This window comes from Colletes latitarsis, chromosome 2, assembly GCF_051014445.1.
Source record: "Colletes latitarsis isolate SP2378_abdomen chromosome 2, iyColLati1, whole genome shotgun sequence".
Lineage (NCBI taxonomy): Eukaryota > Metazoa > Arthropoda > Insecta > Hymenoptera > Colletidae > Colletes > Colletes latitarsis.
The window spans coordinates 27948752-27973415 of NC_135135.1; the positions used below are offsets into that span (position 1 = coordinate 27948752).

At 34.7% G+C, this 24664-nt stretch overlaps 4 protein-coding genes across 9 annotated transcripts; 3 read left to right on the forward strand and 1 right to left on the reverse strand.

Annotated features, from left to right (window-relative positions):
- Positions 1-44: 44 nt before the first annotated feature.
- On the forward strand, positions 45-2958 carry LOC143351766 (uncharacterized). 3 transcript variants are annotated; one of them, XM_076783649.1, is made up of 10 exons: positions 51-99; positions 211-268; positions 453-671; positions 742-928; positions 987-1207; positions 1290-1418; positions 1499-1838; positions 1920-2149; positions 2224-2389; positions 2468-2958. In XM_076783649.1, exons 1-10 carry the CDS (start codon positions 87-89, stop codon positions 2609-2611), a joined length of 1707 nt encoding a protein of 568 aa, XP_076639764.1. In that variant the 5' UTR covers positions 51-86; the 3' UTR covers positions 2612-2958. The 3 variants fall into 3 exon arrangements, with proteins under 3 accessions (XP_076639765.1, XP_076639764.1, XP_076639762.1); XM_076783650.1 differs by lacking the exon at positions 211-268 and having other exon boundaries at positions 45-99; XM_076783647.1 differs by having other exon boundaries at positions 51-268.
- Positions 2816-5238, reverse strand: LOC143351771 (glucose-fructose oxidoreductase domain-containing protein 1). 2 transcript variants are annotated; one of them, XM_076783666.1, is made up of 3 exons: positions 5119-5238; positions 3836-4972; positions 2816-3775 (listed from the first exon to the last, which is right to left on the reverse strand). In XM_076783666.1, exons 2-3 carry the CDS (start codon positions 4320-4322, stop codon positions 3102-3104), a joined length of 1161 nt encoding a protein of 386 aa, XP_076639781.1. In that variant the 5' UTR covers positions 4323-4972; positions 5119-5238; the 3' UTR covers positions 2816-3101. The 2 variants fall into 2 exon arrangements, with proteins under 2 accessions (XP_076639781.1, XP_076639780.1); XM_076783665.1 differs by having other exon boundaries at positions 5040-5195.
- On the forward strand, positions 5212-10585 carry Cds (CDP-diacylglycerol synthase). 2 transcript variants are annotated; one of them, XM_076783664.1, is made up of 10 exons: positions 5212-5456; positions 6325-6486; positions 6591-6687; positions 6775-6951; positions 7357-7559; positions 7634-7790; positions 7878-8030; positions 8116-8247; positions 8319-8453; positions 8640-10585. In XM_076783664.1, exons 3-10 carry the CDS (start codon positions 6631-6633, stop codon positions 8724-8726), a joined length of 1101 nt encoding a protein of 366 aa, XP_076639779.1. In that variant the 5' UTR covers positions 5212-5456; positions 6325-6486; positions 6591-6630; the 3' UTR covers positions 8727-10585. The 2 variants fall into 2 exon arrangements, with proteins under 2 accessions (XP_076639779.1, XP_076639778.1); XM_076783663.1 differs by having other exon boundaries at positions 6362-6486.
- A 3982-nt stretch (positions 10586-14567) lies between these two features.
- LOC143351520 (uncharacterized) lies at positions 14568-17640 on the forward strand. 2 transcript variants are annotated; one of them, XM_076783096.1, is made up of 4 exons: positions 14568-14906; positions 15124-15454; positions 15540-16091; positions 16172-17640. In XM_076783096.1, exons 1-4 carry the CDS (start codon positions 14769-14771, stop codon positions 16864-16866), a joined length of 1716 nt encoding a protein of 571 aa, XP_076639211.1. In that variant the 5' UTR covers positions 14568-14768; the 3' UTR covers positions 16867-17640. The 2 variants fall into 2 exon arrangements, with proteins under 2 accessions (XP_076639211.1, XP_076639212.1); XM_076783097.1 differs by having other exon boundaries at positions 14854-14988.
- The last annotated feature ends 7024 nt before the right edge of the window (positions 17641-24664 follow it).

Here is a 24664-nt window from a genome sequence, read left to right on the forward strand (position 1 = left end):
ACTATACGTTTGCACCAATTCGTGGGGGGCAAGAGGGGATTTGCCATATTGTGTACACTCTTAAGTTTGAAAGTTTCTATCAAAACATGAACATCTCGGGTAATATCCTTTACAATAAAATTCAAAGTTTACGTCCTGAAATTTCGAATGCTATTACACCGGAGATATTAGATGAAATTTGTAACGAACCTTTGGTGCAACCATTTTTAGAGTGGTTCTGCAAAAATGTGAATCGCGCAAACGTTATTTCAAACGAGGAAGTTCAAATGTAATAAACGTTTATTTATTACGTATCGATAAATAAAAATAATATCTTAATGCTACGATTACATTTACTTTAACGTTTCATATTATTTGAGTACTCTAGGAATATTAAATTAATATTTTATCTGTTGAATAAACGAAAATAATTATTTGATGATTTATACAATTTTCATGGTGTGATATTTTAGAAAAAACAAATTACAAGAAACAAACGAATGGTTGGAAGGACCTGAATTAGATAATGCATTGGAAGAAGCTACTAGGGATTGCCCTGATTTATTAAAAATTATTTCTTTTGACGACATGGATATAAGTGACTTGTTTCTAGAATTCAAAACAATTAAACATGCATATAAGGAAGATGAAAATTACATTCATACATTACAAAATGGAATTCAAAACTTGAAGTAAATTCTTCTGAATATTTTCATTTACATTTATTTGTCATTATTATTAACAAATGGAATGTTTTTATAGAAAATTAAAGACTAAATTGGATGAAGATATAGAGAAAGAGCAAGCATTATTGGAGAAGAAACATATTGAAGCAGATAAAGCTTATGATGATTGTTCTATAATTCTTCAAGAGTTGGATTCAAATAATCGTCAGTTTTTTAAAGAAATTGAATGTCTATTAAATGTATATGGAGATGCAGCTGAAAATGTGGGTAATTTCAAGTAAATTTCTTTAGTTTGTGACAATATAAATATTTTATTCATAGAAAGGAATACCAATACTATGGACCCAAATGCCATTGGAGCTTTTCATTAAGAAGGTAGAACTATATAAATACTATTTAGATGTTCACGAAAAACGGCAATTTGGGAATGTAAATAATGGAGATCAGGAGAAAGATTCTGATTATGTTTCTCTTGTTAATGAGAGTAAAGAAAAACATATAGATAACGAAAAATTACAAGAATTGATGCAGTGCAAAACATAGTACTTAATTTTTTATAATTATAATTAAGTGGGACATGTATTATATACAATAATTTACAAGAGTTTGTACTTCATTTTATAGCATTACTAATGCAAAGATGGAAGAAATTACAGCGAAAACACAACAAGAATCAAACAATGCAATGTTACAGTATGTGCAGGATATATACAATTTGGGAAATGTAAAAGTACCAAGGCATTCTCAAATGAGGTATTTAAACATTATTAATATACAACAAATTGTTTATATAAAGCTATTGTATAAATATTTTTGTTTTATGTTAAAATTAGGACAGAAATTTCAGAATTAACCAGGAAGAGAGATTACTTAAAAGAAAATGTTCTTCTGTTGCAAGACCACCAATTAATAGAAGTTGTACAACAATTTGCAGAATTAGAAATAATAAAAATTTTGAAACAAAACGCTCAATTGAAACTGAAACAAAAAACTATTTGTTTAGAGAAGCTTGAAAATTTTCAATTTCTCGCGCGTGAATGTGGACACGTACGCGTTGATTTGTTAAATATGTTAATGCAAATGCAATATCACCGACTTAAAATCATTTCTGAATTTGTAGCTGATGCTTGCCACTATCTAACAACAGAGTATTTACTGTCTTCTACAAGATGTGTTAGTAATGAAATATAAAAAGCACTATTCGTTAATTGCTTAAGTTAATATTTATAACATAATTGTATTTCTTTTCTGTAGGAAAGTATGCAGCAACAACAACATGAGTATTCTGCAGTCATGTCATCTTCATCAAAAACACACAATTCATTTAACAATCTTTTAGTTTCTATGATATACAATGGCGACAATACGCCTGAATTAAATTCTGCGTTAAATAGGTACAATGAACTTATAGATGAAAATAAAATCAAGAAAGAATTTATATTCAAAACATACTTAAATGCCAAAATTCATAAATTAGAAACATCGTAAGTTTTACTTTTTTCATAACGAAAATACATTCTCGCGTGAATATCGTAAGTATTAAAGTGTTATAATTTAGGGAAAATGAAATGAATCTAAATGCAAACGAAACACAAACGGCAGCAACGCACACTCTTAAACCAGTTTCCTATGAAGTTGAAACATGTTACAATAAAGCAGTTGATAATTTACAAAAGGTACAAGCAGATTTAACGAAAGCAAGAAATCAAATGAAAGAACTTTTGGTAAATTGAAACAAATGTAACATATATACAAACAGAAAACATTATTTTTTATATAATAATTAGAATCCCTTTTTGCAGAAAAACGACGTAAGTTTTGAACGAGAAAAGAACGTGCTTTGGCAATTATTTTTAGCTGATCCAGATACGTTAAAACGAAAATATATGGAATTAAAGCAAATAACTAATAAGTCCTGCTTTGAGAATAGTTTCGAAATTGAATGAAGGAGTCGTTATATGAGCCATTCGCAAATCAAAATCAAGAAATGTAAGATCAGGTAATCTTAAAGAATAAACAATTCTTTCTCCATAATCACAATTTTATTTACAATAAAATTTATTTTATATTGCTCAGACTAAGCAAACGTATAAATAAAAATACTTTCATTAACTTATTATCATGATTTATCTAGTTTATTGTTAATATCAATATTAGATAACATTATACCATTACAAATACTATCTCCTACATGAATGAAAACATATAAAAAAACTTTCTCAAGTGTAGTATACATATTTATACACATATTTACAATATAATCCGTGTATCTTTTGTATATGAAGTGAAATAAAAAGTTAAAATCTAAACTTAACATACATATTAATTTATATTTAGAGCTGCCTTGTTGATAAGATTTGTAATTAATAATTACATGTTGTACGTTAATATGTCATTTTCATTTAGTATAAAAACAATCTTTACATTGCATTTACTTTATATTGATATAGCTGTAGCTCTAACAGCTGCACTCAATAAAGGATTTGGGTCTGGTTCTTCTGTTAAAATATTAACTTTCACCCATTCTCGTCGTTTGTTACTTTGTCGTAATGCATCAATAACAGCTTGTACATATAAACCATCTTCAAAAGTTGATGCTGAAAATACTGGCTCTTTTATCCAACCTTTTTTATCTTCAACAGATTGAAATGCTTCTCTCAGTGCAGCAATCATATTTCTTAGTCCTTTGACATATGGTCTTGGAATAGATTCAGTAATAGGAAATGATACGTCTTGTAGATCATCTGTATCATGGTATAACATTTCTTCTTGTCCTTTGCGATAACCATACAAATCTCCACCACGCGCTAGGAGATGGTTACCGCCTCCGCATATTAATACCTCTTGGGAAAGCTGACCTTGTAAATGATTGCTTAAAGTTGTTGTTACCAAAGTACCACCACTCAATTCCATTTGAAAACTACAAAAATCTGGTGAAGTAACATGTCTTATTCCATTTATATGGTTTGTAGTTTGAGTGAAAGTACGAACTACTGCATGCACTCTTGATGCACGTTGACCCATTAAATGAAAAATTAAGTCTATTACATGACTTCCTACTAATGCTAAAATTCCTCCTCCCATTGTATCATCGCACAACCAATCGTATCCTGTAAAAATATTTAAAATTATATATTGGAATAATCTTAAAATGGTTGAAAAATACTAACCATTATGCAATAAACTACCCATATGTACTCTAACTTCTATGACAGTTACCAGACCATTCAAATATCCTTCTTCTAGAGCTTTTTTCATATGGACAAATGCAGGTAGGAATCTTAAGCTGTGATTGACAATACTTATCAAGGAAGGATAATATTGTGCAGCTCCTACCATTTTTAATGCTTCACTTTGGCTCAAACCAGCAGGTTTATCACATACAACATGTTTTCCTATTCCTAATGCTTTTACTGCAATTTGTGCATGCAAGCTAGGAGAGCACATAATGAAAATCAAATCAACATCTTTCCTAAGGAGTACATCATCTATTTGACTAGTATGAAATGGTATTTCAAGATCAGTTGCAACTTCTGATACTTCTGCTAATGTACGTCCCCAAATAGCTTCAATTCTAAAACCTTTTTCCCTCAGGAAAGGAATAATAATTCTGACAATACTTCCTGTACCAAATACTCCAATACCAGGTAATGTCATATTGTATTATTGATGTTTATATTTCTTGATGACAATTTGCCCGAAATACTAACATTTATTCGCTTTAATTTTAATTGTAAAATAATTTTTAATAACTTTACAAAATATTTATTTTCGTTTTGAATTGTTATCACTATCTTTTAATTTTTAGTTTTAATATATAGTCGAGAATATTAATTTATGCCATGCAAAGTAACCAAATCACCGAGATCTGTTGATCTTTGAAACAATGTTGTCGATCTACCATCTTTTTCGCGCACGCGCGACACGCGATCCGTCGACGGCGAAAATAATAATGCATCCAACCAAATCCAACGTTAACGAAAAATTAAAAACCAATCTTGGTGAGCACCCGCACGTTTCAGTTACGGGTGAGACAGGGATTTAAACTGGATGTTTAAATAATTAATATTGTAGAACTTGTATCAAACAAATGCAGGATGTCCGAGACATTTTAAAAATATACTAGCACAGTTAGGACGTTAAGCGCAATGTCACATGTTGCAATAAATAAGCTACCCTTAACTTTCCTCTTAATTCGTGCCTGGTAAGAGATCCCATGTGACGCAAATGATGTAATAACTGTATGATCACGATAGTCAGATCATCTTATTGGTCTGCTATGTCCTGGCCAAGAGTGTATGGTAGATCTACATAAAATAGCATTTTGTACGTATCTATTTGGGATTTGATTCCTATCAACGTGATTTTGTATACCTCTAGTACCTCGTCTTAAGTGTATCAATAATCATTTGTGTGGTCTCTTTTCCTTGCTGCGTAAATACTGTGAACATACCTTTTGAAGAGTATTGTGAACGAAACATTAGTTTTCATTTAGTCTTTTTTTGTCATTGATTTTCCGTAAAGTCTCGAGGTACACCGAACATGTACGATGATTATACCATCCATACCCTGCGCTAACCTGTCAGTTTGTGTTGCGCAAATATGATAGGTGTCTGTCACGTCCGTTCCGTTCAATTATCTACTTAAACATGTAAATATGCAATTAATTCATACGAATCGGTGGTCACAGTACTATTTTTTATTTTAAGTTCTCGTACGAATATAAGTGTCGGAAATCATTAAGTAAAAATGTCGGAGATTCGGAAAAGGACAATTGACAGTGACGATAAGGTAAATAAACATTTTCTATTTATAAAAGTCTTCATTCAACCAAACAACAGTTTTTTCAGTAAATTGACGTCTATTGCGATCATTAGATTAAATTAGATACTAGTTGACCTTTGTCTTCCACAGTATTCATATTAAGTAAATTGGATGATGGCTGTGACAGATACTAAACTATACCCTTACGATCGCCGCTATACTACTAATATTATTTTTACAACATAAGAATAGGAATAATACATGCATATATATTCTATCTCATATTTTTTTATGCCAATATATATTCAAGATTAAGTTTTATATAGTATGAATTGATTTTAATTTATTAATTGGTAGTATTGACATGAAGTATTTATTACCTCTATCTATAGTTACATTATTAAGGGAATATTAACTGTATAAATATTTATGCATAATATCCTTATTTGATTTGGTCTTATTTTAAGTCATTGTTTACTTCTTTATTATGATAATAACATATTTTATAACAATAATAATTTTAGATTTGATGCTTTCACAGTCCTGTGTCATACAGTTTTTGCTATTGAAATTTTCAGGTATAAGCTCTATCTTTATGAAAGAATTATCGCAACATTTTGTAAATATTCCAAGTTTCAATAATGGTTCAGTATCAGTGTGTCATTTGACCCCTGATAAAACTAGTTAAAATGCTTGCAAAACATTGGGATGATTCTCCTATAAGAATATGTCTTATACCTGAAAATTAAAAGCTATATGATAATTTTTATACAACTATTATATAAAATTTTTTACACTTTTATAAATCCAATAATATAATTTATGATCTTAATTTTATTTAATTAAAAGGTATAAAATATAGATTTCCCTGAAGATAAAATTATATTTACTATAGTTGTACAGATGAACAATTTCAATAATGTATTATATAGAAAGAAGATGTTGAATCTGAAGATGAAGCAAAGTTGGAAGTTGAAAATTTGATTAAAACCTTGCCACAAGGAACAGATCATACCCCACACATTTTGGATTCAGCTCTCTCTGGCTTACCCGATCGGTACAGTTTCATAAATTAACAATAGGAATTGTTTAAAATATTAAAAAGAATTTTAAAATTTTGATCTAAATTCCTAAATATAAAAGATTTTTAATGTATTGTAGCTGGAAGAACTGGGTAATTAGAAGTATATTTACCTTGTTTATGATTGCTGGATTTTGCGGTATTATTTACATTGGACCACTAGCACTGATGGCTACAGTATGTTTTGTATATTAATTTCACAATATGTATGTATATACAAAAAATTATAAAACAATATCATATAGTTTTTTATGTTTTTAACAGACACTGATCGTACAAGTAAAATGTTTTCAAGAAATTATTAACATTGGATATGCTGTCTATAGAATTCATGGTTCTCCATGGTTTAGATCTTTGTCATGGTATTTCTTAATTACTTCAAATTATTTCTTTTATGGGGAAAATTTAATGGATTATTTTGCCGTAGTGATTAATCGAACAGTAAGTACATATACATAGTTTTAATCTAAGTAAATCAATACAAGAAATTTTTAATATATCTTATTGTATTATTAAATGATTAAATTGACTTATAAAATATATGTATTTGTATGAATATACCTATATGCAGTACTGACATAAAATCAATGAACAAAGCCTCTCCAAGTACCTTTATATACTCTATATGGCTTCCAGTTTTACTTTATGAGGTTTCTATTAGATTAGTACATATGAAATGGTATTTCTTTAGTCAAATATCAAAACCACAATTTTTTTTTAACATTTTTTCAGTAATCCACTATCTTGATAATAACAGTTTATTAAAACTTGGTAGTTTTGAAAATAAATATTGACTACTTGTGTTAAGATAATCTTCTCCAAATACTGAACTTTTTTTCTTTACAGGAATATTTACGTGTACTTGTTACATACCATCGTTTTATTTCATTTTGTCTTTACATTGTTGGTTTTGTATGGTTTGTACTATCACTTGTAAAGAAATATTATATGAAGCAATTTTCCCTATTTGCTTGGACACACGTTGCTCTACTTATTGTTGTAACACAAAGTTATCTTATAATCAAAAATATTTTTGAAGGTTTGATCTGGTATGACAATTATTTACATATATTAATATTTTCTAACAATTATTTTATGGTAATATATATTTATTTTGGTTTAGGTTTATTGTTCCAGTTAGTATGATAATAATAAATGACGTAATGGCATATATGTTTGGTTTCTTCTTTGGTAAAACACCTTTAATTAAATTGTCACCTAAAAAAACTTGGGAAGGTTTTATAGGTGGTGGTATTTCAACAGTTATACTTGGCTTATTGGTAATGTTATGTTTTAATTTTTAAATTAATTATCGAATAGAATTGCACTTTCATAAACAAAAAATTCTAAGAGAAAACACATTTTAGGTATCATATTTCATGTGCCATTACCGCTACTTTGTCTGTCCTATTGAATACAGTGAGGCTTTAGGACGAATGACTATGGATTGTGAACCATCCACTTTATTTCAACCTCAAGAGTATAATTTGCCCAATAGCTTGCGATTTACATGGAAAATGGTAACACATTTATAAATTTAGAAATGCTGTTTGCATATGATGAAAGTATGTAATAAAGAATTTAATGTTATACTATATTTTACAGATTAGTGGAAAGTCTACTTTAACTCTGTATCCATTTTTACTCCATTCATTATCAATGTCAGTATTTAGTTCTGTAATTGGACCATTTGGAGGCTTCTTTGCCAGTGGTTTTAAGAGAGCTTTCAAAATTAAGGTAATTTCTTTATTTTGTATACAATTTATATAATAAATAACAATATGCATCATTTTATATAATCAATATAGGATTTTGGAGATGTTATTCCTGGTCATGGAGGAATCATGGACAGATTTGATTGTCAATATTTGATGGCAACATTTGTAAATGTCTATATTTCTTCATTTATTCAAACTGCATCACCTCAAAAACTTTTACAACAGGTAAAACATCAGAAATTTTTAAATAAAATCGCATATTCTTTACATATTTTGACATTCTAATCTCAAATCTCAAAAGTGTTAAATTCACTTTCCTGGAATTTAACCACAAATTTGTTACACATTATATGCCATAATACAAAATTATTTTCTTTGATTTTGTACATATATCTATTTTATGTAATATAGGTGTTTAGCTTAAAACCAGAACAGCAGTTACAGTTATTTCAAACATTAAAGGATTCTTTACAAAACAGGGGTTTGTTAAATATCTGATTGATGTCCCAGCATCTATTAAAATGATGAATAATAAGGATTTACTTTTAAGTAGCAGGAAAAGTTAGGAAAAACTGCTTGTTGTCATCTATAACATCTGTCCGAATATTGTGTACAATGTATATTTATACAAACAGCATTAACAATATTAATCAACTATATGTTAAATTAAATTATGACGGTAAAGTTTATTTTGTAATTAGAAAATTAAGGAACATGCCATGCAACATTTGCAATTTTTTTTGCATTCCGTAACAAACAGTCCATTTTTTATTGAGCAAAAGTTTGTACTAAACTGTGATGATGATAGAAATTCGACTAAGCGTTTCTTTTCTATCAATTAAACCAAAGAATGTTAAAGGTACTGTGCGTTATAAAAAAAAAAAGACTTCCAATTATTCATAAATATTCGTTTTCTTTTTTTGACCAATTACAACATACTACTAAATTTATCAATGAAAATAAATTTCATAGTGTTTACTTCAAATCAGATGTATTTACTTACATTAATCAGATCTCAATATATTTTTAAACTGGAATTATGCATTTAAGATTCATAATAATAGAAATGAATGTTTCATAAAATCTATTTTATGCATATAGTTTTAGATAGAAAATAACATTTAACATTTAGTTTTATTTAAAAGAATCAGTAAACCTCTATATTTTTTGACAGAGTATTATGAATTGTATAATATTAATTTTCACGTAGAGAGTGTTTCCATAGATTACTGTCAATAGTTTACACATTGTGTATTTATTAATCTACTTAATATTAGTATGTACTATTTAATGTTGTTAACAAAAATCAACTAAATGAATTTTAACATTTTTCGTATAATCAGTGTCATGTCAATATTCACATTTCTTTGTTGGTATTAATTTCCAGATTAACTTTTTCTTTGAGAAAACATATTCCAGATCTAACAAAATACAACATTGTGATAAATAGAAGTAAATTACGGTATTTTTATTTTATTAAAAATCATAGTATTTATCTGTTTAACAGGTAGATGTTACTGTACATCATGACACTGAACATTACTATGTTTTCATTGTATACATGAATCTATAAAGATAATAAGACGAAAGAAGGTAACTTCTGCTTGCTTTTAATTTTATTATAAGACATTTTGTTACGAATAAAAATAAGGAAATTATTAAACCTTTTATGAAATGGAAATGTAACTGTTTTCCACGGTAGTTACCTTTTTATTGTAATATTTTTAATTTTGTTTACGTAGCTCATCACAACTATTTGTCTCGTCATATATAAAAAATGGAAAAATAAAACAATTTTGAGATTTACTTCAAGAATTAAGATATTTGATTGCTGTTAAAATATTGAAAAATGTTATTGTAAAATATTGTGTTCCAAGTTATTCCATAGTTTTATTTAAAATTGTGCCAATTGTTTATAGAGGTAAGCAAATGTTTAAAAGTATGTTATATGATTGTCTGGAAAATGTCAACATGGCACAACTAATAGTATTTTTGTGCGATTACGTTACGTTTCCAATTGAAATTTTATATGTTTCATAGAATAAATTCACATATGATTTATGAACAAATTATATAATGTATTTAGTTTTAAATTAAATATTTGTATTTTATCATCAGATGCTTATATATTATAAGAAATGTTTCAATGTTGGAAATATAATGTGAAGTAACTTATATGTATATACAAATAGGTAAATGTATGTATATTTATTTAATAGAAAACAATAAAGTACATATGTTTAGATGAAAACCTTGCGAAATAACAAATATATTATTGCAACTGAAGATGAATCAATTGCTAATATATGGTATATATTTGTATAGTAAAAGGAAATAAAGAAAATTCTTGTGAATATTATACTTGGTATATTGATATTTTATTTATCAATCAAGTCCAACCTAATGTTTATTTTTAAATATGGAAACCTGAGACTCAATAAACAATGAATTGATTATTCAAATTTGAACTATTTGAATATTTGCAATACAGTGTTGGCTCCAACTTAATGGAAGTATACATACAATAGAAACTTTAAATATATATTTTCATATGTTTATTAAATAATTTTTGCAGAAACTCCCTATTGTACCCACTTTCTAGAAAAAAATTCGAGGTGTGAAATTTTTCGACGGAAAAAGAATATTTCAAATAGTTTTGGAAAAATTATTTTCGATTGCGGGGGTCAATTACAATCATTTTTGGTGAATAGACATATCCCTGAAATCTTGCGTATTTTCGAGAAAAAAATTAAATACGGGCGGAACTTTAAACGTAAATAACTTTTTAACGAAGCCTCCATCAACAAATTGGTATTCTTGATTTTCGTCTTATTTTGGCCTATAGAACAGAGATGTCATATTGAGCACCGGGTGCACTACTCACCTATGCCATATCACGCGTACTTGACCTCACAGAGTTTCGGAAAGTTGACAAAGGCAAACTGATACGTGCACTCATTCTCGATTCTCCGAAGCTACCTAAAGTAATTTTGGACCGCCTCGTGGGAGTCGAGAAAGAAAGGCTCACACTTCCCTTCTCGCTCTTGAACAACTAATATCCGACCTCCCGTCAACAGGTCTCCACTGGCCTCTGCTGACCGCTGTTGACCACTCCTGGAATTTCTGGCAACGTATAACGATTACGACTGGCTACTGTTAGTCTCTCTCAGCCTCTACTGACCGCTGCTGACCACCGCTTATATTTCTGACAACGTATAACGATTACTACTGTCTGCCAGCCTCCGCTGGCCTCTGTTGATCGCTGCTGACCACTCCTGTTACTTCTAACAACGCATAACGATTACGACTGGCTACTGTTAGCCTCTCCCAGCCTCTGCTGGCCTCTGCTGACCACTGCTTATATTTCGGACAACGTGTAACGATTACTACTGACTTTTGCCTGCCTCCGCTGGACTCTGCTGACCGCTAATGACTACTCCTGTTACTTCTGACAACGTATAACGATTACTACTGACGTCTGCCAGCCTCCGCTGGCCACGGCTAGTCTCTGCTGACCACAGCTGACCACCCCTGATGCTTCCGACAACGTATAACGATTACTACTTGTTACTGCTTGTCCCTGCTGGACTCTACTTGCCTCTGCATACCTCTGCTGGCCTCCGTTGGCCTCTGCTGACCGCTGCTGACCACTGCTGACCACCGCTTCTATTTTTGGCAACGTACAACGATTACTACTGGCTACTGCCACCCTCTGCTGACCTCTGCCAGCATCTCCCGACCTAAGCTGGCCTCTGCTAACATCTCCCGACATCAGCTGACCATCGCTGACCACTGCTGACCGTTGCTGACAACTTCTGACATGATATAATATAATATAATATGTTTATATGTATTAAAGTTTTGTATAATGTAAATCTATGACAATAAATGATATAATTTCAAAGTATTCAATGTGTTCTCATCATTTTTTACCGTCCTTTTCCTCTCCAAATCATTCCCTTACCTATAAGATGCGTACCACCTTCTTCGCAAGTTCACCAGCATTTTAGAAATGTTCCGAGAACTTTGGAAATCCGAATTTGACCTTGACCTTGGCCCAGTTTCGAAAGTGGGTCAAGGCCATTCGAATCTTAGAAAAATTCCAGGCAGTTTGAGAATCCGGATTTGGCCTTGACCCAATTTCGAAAGTGGGTCAAGGCCATTCGAATCTCAGAAAAATTCCGGCCGCTTCGAAAATCCAAATGGCCTTGACCCAATTTCGAAAGTGGGTCAAGGCCATCTAAACTTTAGAAAAATTTCGGCCGCTTTGAGAATCCGAATGGCCTTGACCTAATTTCGAAAGTGGGTCAAGGCCATCCGAACTTTAGAAAATTTTCGGTCGCTTCGAGAATCCGAATGGCCTTGACCCAATTTCGAAAGTGGGTCAAGGCCATCTGAACTTTAGAAAATTTTCGGTTGCTTCGAGAATCCGAATGGCCTTGACCCAGTTTCGAAAGTGGGTCAAGGTCACCGCCATTTCAGAAAACGCTCTGGGCACTTTGAAATTCCAGTTTTAAGTAGAGACACGGTTTCTTATAACTAAGGGAATAATGGGGAGAGGAAAAGAAAGGTAAAAGTGATGAAAACACATAGAATTCTTTGAAATTATATCATTTATTGTCATAGACTTACATTATACAAAGTTTTGATACATGTACATCATGTTAGAAGTGTTAACAAAGGTCAGCGTGGTCAGCAGGGGCCAGCAGAGGTCAGCAGAGGGATGCAGAGGCATGCAGAGACTAGCAGGGGCAAGCAGTAGCAAGTTGTAATCGTTATACGTTGCCAGAAGCATCAGGGGTGGTCAGCAGAGGTCAGCAGAGGCTGGGAGAGGCTGACAGTAGCCAGTCGTAATCGTTGTACGTTGCCAGAAATATAAGCGGTGGTCAGCAGAGGCCAGCAGTGGCAAGCAGAGATCACCAGGGGCGAATAGTAGCAAGTAGTAAGAGTTATATGTTGTCAGAAGCATCAGAGGTGGTCAGCAATGGTCAGCAGAGACAAGCAGAGGCATGCAGTGGCAAGCAGAGATCACCAGGAGCGAATAGTAGCAAGTAGTAAGAGTTATATGTTGTCAGAAGCATCAGAGGTGGTCAGCAACGGTCAGCAGAGACGAGCAGAGGCATGCACAGGCAAGCAGAAATCTGCAAAGGCAAGCAGAGACTTGTAGGAGCATGCAGTAGTAAGTATTAATCATTATATATTATCAGAAATACCTGCAGTGGTCAGTAGCGTTCGGCAGAGGCCAGGAAAGTTCAGCAGAGACAAGCACACGCTGACAGAGATCAGCAAAAGGCGACATATCAATGGTGCACTCGGCGTTTCGTCTGGCATCTCTAGTTTATACCAGAGATGACATATCACGCGTATGTACATACGTGAGCTTGTAGTGTTTCGGAAAGTCGACAAAGCAGACTGACACATGAACTCTTTTTCAAACCCTCTGGTGCTAAAACGCCCAAGTTTGTCGTGGAATAGTTCGTTACTTTCAACGATAGATGGAGCTTAATTCCCGACCTCAAACCCTCTGGTGCTAAAACGCCCAAGTTTGTCGAGAAATCCATCTAGCGTGGACGATATGAACTATTCCACGACAAACTTAGGCGTTTTAGCACCAGAGGGTTTGAGGTCGAGAAATAAGCGCCATCTATCTTTAAAGGTAACGAACTATTCCACGACAAACTTGGGCGTTTTAACACCAGAGGGTTTGAGGTCGAAAAATAAGCGCCATCTATTGTTGAAAATAACGAACTATTCCACAACAAACTTGGGCGGCTCTCTCGACTCCCACGAGGCGGTTCGAAATTACTTCGGGTAGCTTCGAAGAATCGAGAAAGAGAGCATGTGTCAGTTTGCCTTTGTCGACTTTCCGAACTCTACGAGGTCACGTATGCGTGATATGGCATAGTTGAGTAGTGCACTCGGTGCGCAATCTAGCATCTATGCTCTAGAATCCCCCATTAAAATTTTTCCCAGGTGTGGCCGAACACCCTGTATATACTATTTTTCTACTTTATTATTCTTCAGTATTTAATTTTTTGAAAAGTCTAAATCATTAAAAATAACATTAAAAACGCGAATTTAAAATCCATATATTTAATGTAGGTTGAAAGAATATTATTACCTCTTTTAGGAAACTCCACCGCAGAACAAAAATATCGCGACAAATCTTACCTAAACGAAAACTTATCACGCTCTAGGTATTTCTTCTACCCTAAATCGTTATGGAGACTTTTTTAACTTGAATCTTTAGTAAACAAATTTTACATTCAAATTAATAGGAAATACTATAAATTACACACCGACCTGTTTTTATTATTATACAATTATTGCACGTATATATGCATACGAGCACAGTGCATGTGTAGTTACATTGAACAATTGTTGGTATTCCGTAACGCGATTCTTTGATTTTGACTGTATTCACTCTCTATTAAATTTTGCCGTCGACTATTTTACGATAATGAGTTATATGTACGTACGTATATAAACATTCGGTTGAGTGTCTCAAATTCGCGGTGTTTTATATAAATTTTACTTGATATGTCGACTGATCATCATGGTGGAAAAGGTTACACACCTTTGCCACAAAGTATAAGCAACACGGATACCGAAGACGAAGAAGATTGTTTGGCTCAACAAAATGAAGCCCCTAAGGGACGTACTGATGATACACTAACAGTAAGTTGAATTTGCAAGAAATTCTTCTTTTTAGTAATCTACGATTAATAAAAAATAGATGCGGAATAAAGGACATTTAAAAGTAAGCCCGTAGTTTCGTATGTATACTTCTTTTTTGGTAATAGTCATAATTATATTAGTGTTACATTAATAAAAGCAATATAATTGTTAAATAAGGAAAAATGTTAATGATACATTATAAATTAAAAAATTATAGGAAACAACAACAATTCATGAGAATGGAGCCTATTATCCATTAGATGAAACAAAAAATGTGGCAAATCGAATGAAAAATGGACAAGATATGCTTAAATATTACAGGGATGATATACCCATAATGGTAGTTGAAGGAAATGAACAAAATGATTTATGGAAACGACGTGATATGTCTCTTCTTCGACGATTTTGTTTAGTTACTTCCATATTGTTATGCGTTGTAACAATAATTATATTTCTGTATGTTCTACCTTGTGACAATTCAGTAGTATGTCCTTCAATCATGGAACCTCAATCACCAATATCATGGGATAAGACTTTACGAGGAATGGGTAAGTTTGTTAAAATATATAATTTAAGTCAAAAATATTTAATGATTCATGTATTTTGGTAACAAAAGTATTTAAATGTTTTTAGAATTACATGGTCCTATTTCTATTATTCGCGGAAATCCATCAAATCTTATATTTCTCGTTCGCGGGCAGCGATTCAAAGGGAACGATACAAATAAAGATCAAAGACAAATATCAGCGAAAGGAGGAGGAATTATATCGATGCAAGGAAATAGTGGTTTGCCGCTGTGGCTGGTTCGTTTAGAAAGACCACCTACTGAAATTGACTGTATTTCAGTTGATACAGATCGATCTGGAAAACCAGATTGTATAGTTGCTGGTGATCAAGGCCTCTTGGCTAGTATTGAACCTATTGCAGGCACTATACATTGGAGTTCAAAAATCCATACGTTTAATAAACTACCTGTGATTTTATCAGATATTGATTCAGATGAAGTTAACGATTTCTTAAGTGTAGAAGTAACAATGAAAAACACGTCTAATCTTGTTCTTTTATCTGGAAGAAGTGGTCATCTTTTAGGACGTTACTCGCCTGGAAATTGTTTATCAATAGATATATACAACCTTGTTTTTAATAATACTATATCTTATGCCTGCTATGACAATAACAGGGAAAGTAAGTATCACGTTTTCGAACTACAAACTAATTGAAAAATTATTTAAAAAATTTTAATAAATTATTTCATTTGTTTGCAGGTGTGATTAGAACTATGACTTTTCTAGAATTAGTTCATGCCATGAAATTATCAGAAACACATAAGCAACTTGTAATGAAATCAACATTTCATTTGTTTAAAACATTAAAACTCGATGATGAAAACTATACTTGGAGGCCTATACCGTATCATTATGTATCTATAGAAAATGAAGGGACATGCCCTGGAGAATTTTGCAAAGCTAGCGTAAATTTAACGTTACAAAAATTTGGGAACCAGTCAGTAACAATTTGGGATCATGTTAGTCCTAATTCTTTTGTGTCAAAACCAGCCTTCTTATATATGCCTGAAGAACCTTATACTATTGGTTTTGCAATTAAATTTTGGCAATGGGTTGACTCAATACCTGAATATACAAAGACAGTATCTGGTATTACAGAAAGAAGATTAATAGAGAGGGTATTAATAGTTTTTGTAAATTATACAGATGTACGTATGGAAACAAGTCAAAGTGATATCACTCAATTGTGTCAGGGTACAGATTGTCAACCAAATGTGAATTCGCGTGCTTATTTTAGTTCAATTGAAATTGATTCTCTTAGCGAAGACGGATTCCCAGAATTAATAACTTATTGGTCCTCCTATGATGTAGAATCACCTGAAGTGTTAACATCTAAGGTGCAAGTTGTAAAATTAGATTCAATTGTATCTAGTTTACCGCGTATAAATGTTTAATGTTCTTTTGTACGTTTGTTTAACAGCTGCGTTTGTTTGTAGAATTACTCATTGTCCAGTTATACCAAATAAGATTAATGAATATCTTTACAACGAAACGAAACGAAAATATACTCGTTTCGTGAATATATTTAAGTATACTTATTATTAATGGTGTTTGGCCATAAATCTATTAAGACTAGTCAACACTTTAGCAGTAACGAAATTATGATTTTGAACGTCGCCTAATTTATTATCAAATAATTTCTAAAACAATAATTTTCCTAATAAGCGGCCATTGTTAATGTCTACATATTTTAAATGAACACTTAATGGTGCCTTGCAAAAGCTATATAAAAAAATCATAAGCAAATAAATAAAATTTAAACTTGCAAAAATATTTGCATGTTATTAGAGAACGTGTTATGAATTTTATATGTTTAACAAAGTTCTGAAAGAAATAGCAAAGTTCCTTTTCCAATATTACTTAATAGTATATATGAGATTTTTCAATACAAATGTATTCAGCTACTCCGAATGAATTCTGTTTTCCTAAAATAAATAGAGCTTATTGCACACAAATGCTAGTGCAGTGTCATAGAAGTTCAATAGTAAACTAATCATATTTATATTATTTTATTTTATTCTAGTCATGTTTATATTACTTCATTATGAAAATATTCCAATCATAAAATAAAAGGTACTAATTATGTATGTTTCAATATATTTTCTTAGGAAAATTAAATTTTATTAAATGTACAAAATGTATAATTTTTTTCTTATAATAAAACACGTTATGAAAGTAATTACCGTGAATATGATGTTTATACCCGAAATATTTTGAAAAAAATGTTATCTGCAGAAAAACTTAGAATAACATAAATGTTATGTATAATATTTATAATTTACTGCACTTGTGTCTTAAGTTGACCAGTTATTGATACGTTAAATAGCTTCTTCGTTATCGTGACACGCGTTCGTAAGCCCTTTATCAATTATACGCGTTTTAAATTATGTTTTACTTACAAAAATCAAACCTCAATTTCGTGATACGGATCGTTTTACCATATTTAATTTATACGTTTCACAAGATATTAAAGACCAAACTGACCAACGAAGCAATATACATTTACATATTACACATAAACGAGGTAAAGAATAGACCTATCGTTAGTGGGATGAACGCTATCGCTGTACCACGAGTGTCTTATAACATGAGATACACACTTCCAAAGTGGAACAAAATGTTAAGAAGATCATGCATCAAATTGTAAGGCGATCCTCGTAAGAAAGCTTTAATCTTCGTAATGGTTTTAATGGGTCGATGATCAATGACTAACCTATGGTCACTGGTGGTCAACAGTGAGGTGGACATCAAGGTCAGCGGTCCAGTGAAGATCCAGAAATGGTTAAGAGGTGGGACCAATTGAAATAGTATTGTTCTTTAGACCAAGCGGTTCTTAACTCTTCACGTTGACATTGTCTCCCCACTCTTCGACTTCCCCACTCGAAGACTATCGCTGGACAAATTCTTCAGTACCCCTGGAGCATCCAGGGGGATCGGGTCTCGCGGGCCGAAGTCAGGCCATTCGTGGAGTGCTGACCACTGGGGGGACCAGGAGTGACCAGGACTGACCAGGGCTGACCAGAACTGACCAGAACTGACCACTACTGACCAGTGCAGATCCGACTACTGACCACTACTGACCACTACTGACCAGTGCCGGACCGTGATGACCAACGGTAAGAACTGTTCAAAAATTCTCTCCCCTCTTCTATTCTCTCGTTTGATACCAATTTCGCTTCAATGAACTGATTTTGCTCTACTTGCCTAACTGATGTTGCTATAATTTGAATATTTTCTTATTTTACAGCTGGCCCAGTGGTAACCATCCTATGTGGTAACTATCCTATCCTACTGACAACAAGTAGTAAGTCTACTCCACCTATTTATATTTCATTATTTTCATTTGTTTATTTATCTATCTGATTTTATTTGGTTATTATGAATGTTCCTTTTCTTTGTTTCTACTTTTACCTTCTTTTTCGAATTTATGTGATTGCTTTGACATGTATAATATTGCAGGGTATAATAATGTATGTTCAATCATATACTATATTTGTTTCTATAGAATTTCATGAATTTCTATTTTTACGTTCTTGCTCGAATTCTCGTAATATTCTACGGAGGTACTTTGTTTCATTCTTCCATTTCGTTTGATTGTTTGGGGTTGATTCAACTTGGTGTCTCAATCCAAGTTTCTTTCATTATTATATTTATTATTTTGATTCTTCCATTTCGTTTGATTGTTTGGGGTTGATTCAACTTGGTGTCTCGATCCAAATTTCTTTCATTATTACGAATGTTCGTTTTGATATGTATAACATGGTGTCGATGCATATACCATATTTGTTTCGATGACTCTGATTAATATAAGATTTTTATTTTTATGTTTCAGCTTAAATTTCCTTCCATATCTCATTAATATAAATATTAGTTTTGATTTCAGTTTAAATTTAGATTAATCGCAAGGACATCGAGGGAGTACGGCACAACCACCGGGGGACTTTTAATTCCAAGTTAATTAGACATAAGCTTCGTCGCGAATCTTAAAATTAACGTCGAAGATTTCTTTATTGTACATATTTTCGCGTCCTACCAAGCAATTATTCAATAAGTAGCTTCTCGTTCTCTCGTTCCCTCGTTCCTAGCTTCGGTCACCGCTGTTTCATCGATTGAAACATGTGATCGGCCGTGTATCGGGTCTGAAAGATCTAATCGCCTTCCCTTGGTAAGCTTGATTGAGGGAAAACGGCACTTCGCTGGAAGGTGTGGAGTTTCCGTATTCTGCGGAAACGCATACCTTCCAGCGGAAGTCGACTCTGTCTCAGGTACTCTCTCTTTTGTCAGACAACCTAAGTCGGGTCCTTCGGGCTCCCGGCGGGTTGCGTTGGAGAAATGGAGACCTCGATTCGGAGTTGCAGTTCTCTGTTTTCTTGTTGAGATCGAGTTAGCAAGGGCAGTAGGTTCGATCCTCGGATCCGCTGCACGGTACAGCATTGCGTCGCGTCGCGTCGCGTATCCCACGATTTAGCTTCATCCCTCTTTTTAACCAGATAATTGCTTGGTACAAGGAACTTTGTTTCCTTCTATCGTCCGAATTTTAGCTTCAAGTTGACTAGACTTGAGCTTCGACGTTAATTTTAAGTCTCTAGTGTATCTGCGTATGCCAAGTAATTATTTAACAAGTAGCTTCTCTCGACTCGTTATCTCGTTTCTTGCTTCGGTCACCACTGTTTCGTCGAACGAAACATGTGATCGGCCGTCCAGTTTGTCCGAAAGATCTAGTCGCCTGCCAATGATAGATCGATTTCTAGAAATAGAAATCAATTTACCAAGGGTAGTGTTGATTCGATCCGAAGATCTGCTGCACGGTTCAGCATCGCGTCGCGTCGCGTCTCCAACAATTTAGCTTCATCCCTTTTTAAACAAAATAATTACTTGGCATGGCTAATCTAGTTTCTAAGGATGTAAAAGGGAGATCGATGGAACTTTGATTCCATCTATCTCTCTTCGGGTCTCCACTCGCAGCAACCTCCTCGTGGTGAGACCTGGTAATCGGTGTCACCCACGATAGAAAAGTTATTCTTCGTGGGTGACACCGAGCTAATGGCTGCGAATTTAGAATTGTTTCTTGATATAATAAACGAATTTAGATTTATAGTTTTCGTGTAATTCGCAACGTTACCAACAGATTCAGAAATGAATTTTAATCTCTTCCATAGTCAACTCACATGTATTTACGCAACACTACAGCTGTTTGCCTATTAATATTAATTCGGTGAATAGTTTCTCCTCCGAATTTTCAGGTCGGTATAGCAGTCAGATTGGGCCGCGAAAGTCCATAAGGTGAAAGTGATGAAAGGTCTACTCGTATACTTCGTCTGTGACGATACTCTACAATCTTTTTACCATTTCGGTATCGAGTCCAGCATTATCGATTCAGAATGGAATAAGACTGCAGCGCTACTAGCTATGAGAATCAAAACTAAATATAACGGATATTACGATTTTCGATCTGGTAAAGAAGTTATCGATAACCTACGCGAAGCGGATCGCAGCCAATTTCCTAATATTATTTAGTTTTTAATTAATAATTGTATTACCCGGCTAAGAGTGATACGATTGTTAATTAAGGTCTCACTCATTGTTAATAAAGATCTTCTGTGACCAACGATCGTTGGTCGAAGAAGCAAGATTACGATGAAACGATAAACGAAAGTGCAAAGGTGCACAACTAACAAAAAGTTTTCAAAAGAATCTACCTGGTTAGGATTGGTTAAGATTGGTTAGATCTGGTCAAAAACGACCCCTGCCCAGTCCTGGCCGGTCTGAGTGAGTTCTACGCTGGTTACGACTGATTAGGATTGGTTAGGTTTGGCCAAAAATAACTCATGTCCAGTCCTGATCGGATTAGGTGAATTCTACACTGGTGAGGACAGATTAGGATTGGTTAGGTCTGGTCAGAAACGACTGTCCGAGCTAGGTTACATCTACTCTGATTAGAACTGATTAGGACTGAGTAGATCTGCTCAGGGCTGGTATTTTCTTTGCTAGTTGGGAGCTAGCCGGGGTTAGATCAGGTGTTGAATGACAATGATATGTAGTCGTACTATCGGAAGGCGTGTACGAAGTTCGGAATCCCAACGATGACGCTATCGGTAAAAAGACAGTACAGATCTGCGACTGGTCAAGCTGCAACGGATCGGTTGGTAGATAGTCTAATGGAAATTGGAATTTTTCTCTCGGTTCGCTATACTCCTCATCGCTCTAATATAAGCGTGTACAACGATGCGTGATAAGTAAACGAATGAATAGACGAATCTTTTATTCAGATTTCCGAGCAATAATTGCAATAAATGGCCCGTTAGTTACATTTCTGCAGAATGTATTTCAAAATCTTATCTACACTTTCGAAATGCTTCTGAAACGGATCATGAAAAGGACTCCAATATCGCTTATAAATATCGCAATAAACAATATGACGGTAAAGCATATATAATAGTATGTATGTAGAGTATCAATTTTCTGTTTGTGTCTCGTTTGCCGGTTCGTGGATCGGCATGGCAGGTGGTTGGGTTAGCACGCCACCGAAGGAAATAGCGCGGAGGAATAGGAACTTGACGACTGCAAGTGTGAGTGCACTTGCGCGAGTAATTATCGAGCGACGCGTACAGCATGTGCCCAGCCGTCTCTGGAGGATTAATTAACTCGTTCTGCTAGCTGGACACTGGCTCATTATGTGCATCGATGAGCTAGGTCGCTTTCACGGCACTCCCTGTCTCCATGCATACGCGTGAGTAGCTAGCTTACGTGCCTCTACCTGTCGTGAACTATGCATCCGTACCTAGGTAAGGTGGAATTTGAAACTGGTGCACGGTTCACGAGCACGGCCTACATTCAGATTGTCATCGGTCCAATGTCGTACATAGTGCGATCGATAATTCTTTCATATTGGGTGTATGTAGTAGGGGACTTGAACTTGCATTTTTCCATTTTCACGTAACAACAATGTACGCGGAACGTTACTGGCACGTAAATTTCAATTTTAAATGCTATGACCAGCTCGCGAATTCCTGGAAAAATGATCCCTTATGTCGCAGCCAGCTCTTCGTATGGAAAGAAATAAAAAGCAAAAGACCAAGCTGCGATTACGGTTTCTGGCTTGATTAAAAGTCTATCCCGTAGTAGAGGCGATATTGATTTTAGCCTATGCTTTTAAAGCGGCTACGCGAGTTCCATGAATTAATGTAAAAGCGTGGGCGCGTCCCCCGTTGCTTCAACGTTCAACAGTGAATTTGTTCATGAAAATTAGCCGTGGTGTCGTTTTCAGCTTTGCGAGAATTCAATAAATCCCGGGATAGCGTGTTGGTTGAAATGCGAGATGCGGTTCTATACTGCAAACTTCTAAACTTAATCTTCTCGTTACTTGTAAGAATATGATTTATTTCATTCATACAACGGTTCGATCAACATCAAAGTCTGGCCAGTATCTGACTTTTCTTCAACGTCGACTTGCTCGCTTTGTCAGTGATATCTACACGAAAGAGTTTAAAGATCACGATGCGATAAAACATACGTGTACCCGTCGATATTCGATCTTGCGTCGAGTTCTCCCTCAAGGGGCGTCGCGGACAGATAGCTGGGTTGGAGGTGGACTGCATAAATTCGAGGATTGCAATTGGCGCCCGAATACTATTACGATTCAAATTATGGAAATCCCACGGGGTGTACGTAATAGTGAACGGCGCGTGTACGTCGAGCATGAGCGGATTTATTTCTCAGGGCCCGCTCTACCCCCCTGCTTTCGATAGCGATGCCGCGGTGGCATTCGTCTCTCCCTGTGTGGCTGGCTTTTTTCCCTCGCTCCTTTTCTCTATTCGTTCGTTCATTCGTTGGGAAACAAAAAACCTCGTCCCCTCGAAAAACGGAGAACCGTGGCGGCGCGGCGGCAGTGGTGGCGCACGATAAAAGGATATCGCGATCACCGATTCTAATTCTATAATTCCGTAGCTTTAATCCAGGTTCGAGTGGGTACGTCTACACGATGGAATCCACGTACGACAATTTTATCCAAATCTATGTCACGCGCCTTGCTTCATCCTCTTTAATGCCTCTCGGTGACTACGGTGTCGGTATAATGTGACCGAAGATTACGAATTACCGTCGCAAAAGATGCAAAATTCTGAGCGTGGATAATTCGAACATCAATATCGGAACCGATCGCTCGAGAACCTTGCTTCATTGATTCCACGACAGGGAGAATGTGTCTAGTTGCGTACACAGTGAGAGCTCGAGAACACCGTGTCGTCTTATCGGGATGATTTAAAGGAGGATACGATGTATATCGCGCGGAAGAAATGCATCACGGAGCGTACAAGTACGTTTGGTAGATTTATGGGGATCGTCGTGAAGCATTTCTAACCCAGGAGTTCCCTGAAAACCCGCGTGGAATTCAGAGACTTATTCTCGCTTCCGTGTTGTTGCTCGGGCAACTTTTCTGCCGAGTTTGTCTTCCACTGGCTCTTCGTGTCTGGGATTCAATTTACGGACGGATACGATGTGCGTATGTAGAATCGATGATTAGCTACGGTATCGTTTAGTTTAAAAGTACGACACGCGAATCGCAGACTATACACTCCCAACATTCTTCGAGTACGGAATTGGAATAGTTTTGGGAATACAGGACGGGTAAGTCTATTCCAAACTGCATTCTTCTACTTCGTTACATGACTTCCGGTGTTGTCGATATTGAATAGTACACGAACTGTTCCTAGAAAGTTCAAAGTATTCTCGATACTGATCGTTAAGTTATTTCTAACCGAATCAAGGCGCATCGTCGTATTTTGACTTCACGACAATCGAGCACAGCTGCGACTTGAGAGGGACAGCTCAATTTTCCCATCGTTCTGCGCTGATTTGGAACAATACAGCGACTACTAATACCACCCTAATGCGTGCTCTATCGTTGAACGTCGACCGCACCCTTGCATAGGGATGGCGAACGAGGAGAAATAGACGATGAAACAGAGACAGAGACAACAGGATATCTTCGGAAGGAGAGAGATGCGGCAAAAGAGCGAAGGAGAAGCAGAAAACCGGCATAAATCACAATTATAATCAACGTGCTCGAAAGTTACACCAGGTTTCGTCCCCTTTAGCCCCCGCGAGTCGTGGCTGCCGGCGTCGCATGAAAATTTATTGTCCAACTTCGGTTTCCTTCAAGGTCGGTCCCGCTGCTTTGCATACGTCGCTTTT

What these genes read in the sequence shown, in the direction of transcription:
- LOC143351520 (XM_076783096.1), top strand. Translation starts at nt 14,769, where the DNA reads ATGTCGACTGATCATCATGGTGGAAAAGGTTACACACCTTTGCCACAA. An exon ending in GTACTGATGATACACTAACA is followed by an intron (nt 14,907 to 15,123) that starts GTAAGTTGAATT and finishes AAAAAATTATAG; the next exon opens with GAAACAACAACAATTCATGA. An exon ending in TAAGACTTTACGAGGAATGG is followed by an intron (nt 15,455 to 15,539) that starts GTAAGTTTGTTA and finishes AAATGTTTTTAG; the next exon opens with AATTACATGGTCCTATTTCT.
- LOC143351766 (XM_076783647.1), top strand. Translation starts at nt 87, where the DNA reads ATGAACATCTCGGGTAATATCCTTTACAATAAAATTCAAAGTTTACGT. An exon ending in TCAAACGAGGAAGTTCAAAT is followed by an intron (nt 269 to 452) that starts GTAATAAACGTT and finishes GTGATATTTTAG; the next exon opens with AAAAAACAAATTACAAGAAA. An exon ending in ATTCATAAATTAGAAACATC is followed by an intron (nt 2,150 to 2,223) that starts GTAAGTTTTACT and finishes GTTATAATTTAG; the next exon opens with GGAAAATGAAATGAATCTAA.
- LOC143351771 (XM_076783666.1), bottom strand. Translation starts at nt 4,322, where the DNA reads ATGACATTACCTGGTATTGGAGTATTTGGTACAGGAAGTATTGTCAGA. An exon ending in GGGTAGTTTATTGCATAATG is followed by an intron (nt 3,776 to 3,835) that starts GTTAGTATTTTT and finishes ATATTTTTACAG; the next exon opens with GATACGATTGGTTGTGCGAT.
- Cds (XM_076783663.1), top strand. Translation starts at nt 5,415, where the DNA reads ATGTCGGAGATTCGGAAAAGGACAATTGACAGTGACGATAAG. An exon ending in CTCTCTGGCTTACCCGATCG is followed by an intron (nt 6,487 to 6,590) that starts GTACAGTTTCAT and finishes AATGTATTGTAG; the next exon opens with CTGGAAGAACTGGGTAATTA. An exon ending in ATTTTTGAAGGTTTGATCTG is followed by an intron (nt 7,560 to 7,633) that starts GTATGACAATTA and finishes ATTTTGGTTTAG; the next exon opens with GTTTATTGTTCCAGTTAGTA.